General features: G+C 47.7%; 1 protein-coding gene across 1 annotated transcript; it reads right to left on the minus strand.

The window, feature by feature from the left end:
* Positions 1 to 257: 257 nt before the first annotated feature.
* LOC143024131 (uncharacterized) lies at positions 258 to 4846 on the minus strand. The gene is made up of 2 exons (XM_076182912.1): positions 1209 to 4846; positions 258 to 856 (listed from the first exon to the last, which is right to left on the minus strand). The coding sequence occupies exons 1-2, from the start codon at positions 3090 to 3092 to the stop codon at positions 848 to 850; spliced, it is 1893 nt and encodes a 630-aa protein (XP_076039027.1). The 5' UTR covers positions 3093 to 4846; the 3' UTR covers positions 258 to 847.
* Between the last annotated feature and the right edge of the window lie 509 nt (positions 4847 to 5355).

The raw sequence follows: 5355 nt of genomic DNA on the forward strand, positions 1-5355 counted from the left end.
AGAGAGTGAGAGAGAGAGAGAGAGAGAGAGAGAGAGTGAGAGAGAGAGAGAGTGAGAGAGAGAGAGAGAGAGAGAGAGAGAGAGTGAGAAAGAGAGAGTGAGAGAGAGAGAGTGAGAGAGAGAGTGAGAGAGAGAGAGAGTGAGAGAGAGAGAGAGAGAGAGTGAGAGAGAGAGAGAGAGAGAGAGAGAGAGAGAGAGAGAGAGAGAGAGAGAGAGAGAGAGAGAGAGAGAGAGAGAGAGAGAGAGATTTTTTGGTTTTAATAAATTTATTACGCCCGTGGGCGGCAAACAATAGTACATCTATCACAGCATTGTGTTAGAGGACATGTCATATATTACACACATTCTTTAAACGGAGACAAAATACAATAATCATTCAGGATCCCCCGAAATGGTGATGGCGGGATAGTGGTACTATGTAAGTGTTTACATATAATCATCATGCCCCGTCTCCGGGGAATATTGTCTGTCACTATGGGTCACTGGAGACAATAATATCAAGGGTGTTCGTGTTAGGACGGTTACACAGCCCGCACGATGATCACCGTGGCATATCATCCGTCTGGGACCCCCGTCACACAGGTCGACTCCCAAGTCCGAGCCGAACACTGACATTATTGTGCCTTGGTACCATGGTCTTGCGTCGGCGTTACTTGTGGCGGTTGGGTAGGAGGTGGTCGTATGGGGATATCGGTAGACCGTTCCGCATCTTTCGGTGTGTTGACATGGCATGAGTGGCTGCGTGTACTCGTATCTTGTTTTAAGGCATGATAGGGTGAGCATTGCGCGTGACGTCCATGACGTAGGTATAGGCTGCCTTGGTAAGATGGTCCACCGTTTAATAAATTCATTGCTTCTGAGGGCGACAAACAATAGTATATTAGTCATATTATCATATAAAGAGATACAAAAGGAGGTATGATTGGATTTAACAATCAAAATCCCCCAAAATGGGGGTGGCGAGCTAGGAGTGTATCTAAGTTGTCGTCACTAAGTAAATATTTACATACAGTTATCACGTCTTGTCTCTGTGGAATACTGTCTGTCACAATGGGGCATTGGAGACAGTAGTGTTCAAGAGTGTTGGCGTTAGGGCGGTTACACAGCCTGCATGATGAGTAATGTGGCATATCTTCCGCCTGGGATATTTGCCACACAGGTCGATATCCGAGTCTGAGCCGAGCACTGACAACATTGTGTCTCCGTACCATGGGTCCGCGTCGGCGATACTTGTGGCGGCTGGGTAGGAAGTGGTCGTGGTGTTGAATGGAGACACTGGTGGCTCGTTCCGCATCTCTTCGGCGTGTTGTTATGGTGTGAGTGGCTGCGTGTATTCTGTTTTTGAGGCATGTGAGAGAGGGTACTACGCGTTCGTTATCTAAGACGAAGGCACAAGCTGCTTTGGCAATACGGTCCACCGTGTCGTTGCCAGCAAGGTCGACATGTGAAGGCACCCATATGAGAGATACGGCCATAGATGTTTCATGAACAACGGCGAGTTGGGTCAGTATGGCCTGTACAACACGATAGTAGTTGGGTCTGGGTGAGGAGAGTGCGTGTAGAGCTGGTTGGGAGTCACAAACGATCACACCATTTACGTTACAGTCTACAAGGTATGTTACTGCGTCGAGGATTCCGTGTAGCTCACAAAACGTGGAGCTTGATGTGACAGGTAACCTGCGGCCAATCCATCCAGCTTCCACAGGTGGCTGTAAGGTGGGTGAGTACATGGCACACGCTGCTCTTCCATCAGCCTGTACTGAGCCATCCACGTAGATGACATGCGCTGCGGGGATCTTTGAGGACACGCTGTCGATGGTCTCTAGTGCTAGTTGCTTTTGAAGTGCAGGAAGGTCATCTTTGGAGGTTGGTGTGAAGGTGACGTTAGGGAGGGAGATTCGCCACGGGGGCAAGTCGGGTTCAACCGTTTCTTCAGGGACGTGGATGTCAAGGTTTCTGAGTGTGTTGCACACTGTAGTGACGAGGTTGCGGCCTCCTGGTCGAAGTGGGAGGCGGGGTGCACTGTCAGGTTCGAGCGACGCTCTGATGGTAGCAGTAAAGTTTGGGGACAGATAGGGCGATCGGAGGCATTTTACAGAGAGAATGGCCATGTTAGCATATATTCTCTCTACAAGCGAGGGTAGACCAAGTTCACTTTGCATGTTAACGATGCGAGTCGAAGGAGGGCAACCTAAGATAAATCTCATTACTCTATTTTGGAATTTTTCGAGAGGTTCCAAAGCTCTCCTGGGAAGTTGACAAAGGGCAGGTGATAAGTAGTCAACGAGTGATCGAAGAAATGTGGTGTATAGAGTTCTGACCATTGGTAATGAAGCGCCGGTGGAATTTGTGGCAAGCCACTTGATAGGGTTAAAACGGGCCTGCAGACGATCAAGGAGATCATTAACAAGGGGATGGATACGTTGTCGAGTCGGTATGGCTGGAGTGATCCGGGCTGGTACTCCAAGGTATGTGTACTGTGTGCAATGAGGGATAACATCACCTCCCATGTTGAACGTCGGTAGTGCTTGGAGAGTACGAGATGAAAATATTCTGCTCTTCTCAGGGGAAATGATGAGACCACAAGCGGTAGTTGACGTGTAGAAGCCATTTAGGACGAATTGGAGGTCAGCGGGCGAGTTGGAATGGATGCAGATGTCGTCCGCGTAGCAGAGAAGGGTTGTACCGGGAACGTTAGGAAGAAGTGAGAGTAAGCGGTGCATCAAGACGTTAAAAAGAAATGGACTTAGTACGCCACCTTGCGGGGTACCGAGTTTGAACTGCTCGTAGGAACTGTACACACCTCGAAAGAGAACACGTGACTTCCTGTTACTCAGATAACCTCGAATCCATCGAAGGAGGTTTCCTTGCACTCCGAAGGTAACCAGCTGGTCAAGAATTATTTCATGGTTGGCTACATCGAAAGCACTTTTGAGGTCCAGGAAGGCAACTACGCTGGTGGGAGAGAGGCGGGTGTAGAGCTCAGTAAGGCAGTGGTGCATACTTCGACGTGGGAGGAAACCATACAGCTGCGGGGAGAGTTGACCTTGTAGACGATTCATGAGCCGGGCAAGGATGATACGTTCAAGCATCTTGCTGAAGCATGAAGTTAGGGAAATGGGCCTGAATTTATCAGTACCTGGTTTCGGTATCGGAACAATCGTGCTTAAAGTCCAGGCTGCAGGTACATGTCCACGAAGGAGGCAGAGGTTGAAGAGGCAAAGGAGGGGGTTGCCAGGAACTTCCAGTAGGAGTCGGAGCACTTGGTATGTAATGCCGTCATCCCCGGGGGCAGAAGTTTTTGTATTAGCTATGGCTAGTCGTAATTCATTCTCCGTAATCGGGACGTCGTCTTCTTCATCTGGGTGGAGAAGAGAGAGAGAGAGAGAGAGAGAGAGAGAGTGAGAGAGAGAGTGAGAGAGACAGAGAGAGAGAGAGAGAGAGAGTGAAAGAGAGATAGAGTGAGAGAGAGAGAGAGAGAGAGTAAGAGAGAGAGAATGAGAGAGAGAGAGACAGAGAGAGAGAGAGAGTGGACGAGTTGATGGCTGTTACTTTTAAGAGAAGATCCTGCAAGGTGGGGGCAGCCACAGCTCGGAAGAAAGAGGTCGAGATGTATCCACATGATACACGAGACGCCCAACCCATTAAGGGGAGTTACGACCTCTGTTTAGGAACAGACGCTCGTGGTAAGGAAATACTAAAGTTAGCACGGAACTTGTAATTTCGCCGAAGTTGTTTTAGCCAACTCGCTGAGGAAATATTGAAGTTAGTGCACAACTTCTAATTTCCCTGGCCGTGTCTTGGAGGTTTCTTAAGGTGCTGAGTGTTACAGTTCATGGGCTTAATGGGTTCTTGTTGTGATGGGTGGTGGAGGTTATCCGTAGATGGGTAAGATCGTTCTGTATCATATAAAAGAATCTATTAAGTAGTAATATCTACGCGCGCGCGTACACGCACATACACACACACACGCACATACACACACACACACACACACACACACATACACACACACACATACACGGACACACACACACACACACGCACACACACACACACACACACACACACACACACACACACACACACACACACACACACACACACTCCTTAGCACTGAATTTATGTTATGAAAGAATTGTCAGTGTAGACCATGGCACAGAGTTGTGGGGAGTTTTTGAAATATTTTCAAACTTAAAAGAATGATATCATAAAAAAGAAAAACAATTGATAAACATGAGGGCATAATTTGGGGGCTTTTATCAATTACTATCATTGTCACCAGGAAATGCCACCCAGTTCGAGGAAGATCCTTTCTCCGTGGTCACTGCATTGGACCAATTTCAAGCCGTCGAGGTCTGTTTTAACACACTAACTGCGAAAAGTCATCTAGATAGGTTAACGCCAAAACTGCAGCGGGAATTGGTGTGTGTGTGTAGCAAAATGAAATTGCTGGCTGGTGGTCAGACCGCCACGAAAGTGGACCAAATGGCGGTCACAGTTTTAAAAGAGATAAATATCAAGTAATCGTTTCTGCAGAGCAGTCGGGTCCTCGCCAAGTCCCTCGGTTAGGTATTGTTGCCTTAGTTGCTTTAGTGGGTCGGATCGCTGTCATAACGTCAAAATCGTTTCAGACCGCGTCGGTCCGACACGCTACCCTCACCGCCCCCGTCCACGATGCTACCATCACAGCCACCACCATCACTAATACCAGTACCAGCAACACCACCACCACAACAAACATCACCACAACCACCACCACAACAAACATCACTACCATCACCATCACCATCACCCTCAAAACCTTCACCACCATCACCACCACCGCCACACTCTGATGAATAGCGCCATCCGGCTTACCCAGAATGAAATGCACAAAGTACGCAGTCATGGCAGCTGTTGACTAAAATTGGTTGCCATTTGCTAATGAATTTAATACAAAGGAGAGGCCTTCCTGGGCTGGCGTGAATCGTCTGGTCACAATTGCAATAGTGTATGAAAGAATCAAAGACTTGTTTCCGGTTTAATTAAATTGGGTTTATCTTTACGAATGGATAAGGTGGATACCCTTAGATGAATAAAATTGCTTTTGGCGGCACTTAGCACTAGGTACAAAGAATTTTGGTGCTGTTTAACGTTCGGGTGTGAGGAGAGGTGAAGGAGGAAAGCGTCCGAAGAGTTCAAAGAAGAGTTTTCGAACTAAAGTTTAAGTAAAGAGTTGAGTTTTTGTCGAGAGCTGAGACAGCGACGCCGCAGTTAGAAGAACGTTCTAGAATTAAGTGCAGAAGACTGTATTGGCCGAGGTATATCCTTTTACAGGAAATAGATGTAACTCGTCTAGATTGCCCAAGGTGT

The sequence above is a fragment of the Oratosquilla oratoria genome, unplaced genomic scaffold, assembly GCF_046742065.1.
Source record: "Oratosquilla oratoria isolate Oo_2021 unplaced genomic scaffold, ASM4674206v1 SCAFFOLD94, whole genome shotgun sequence".
Lineage (NCBI taxonomy): Eukaryota > Metazoa > Arthropoda > Malacostraca > Stomatopoda > Squillidae > Oratosquilla > Oratosquilla oratoria.

Excerpts from the sequence above, each read along its gene's own strand:
- LOC143024131 (XM_076182912.1), bottom strand. The coding sequence starts at position 3,092 with ATGCTTGAACGTATCATCCTTGCCCGGCTCATGAATCGTCTACAAGGT.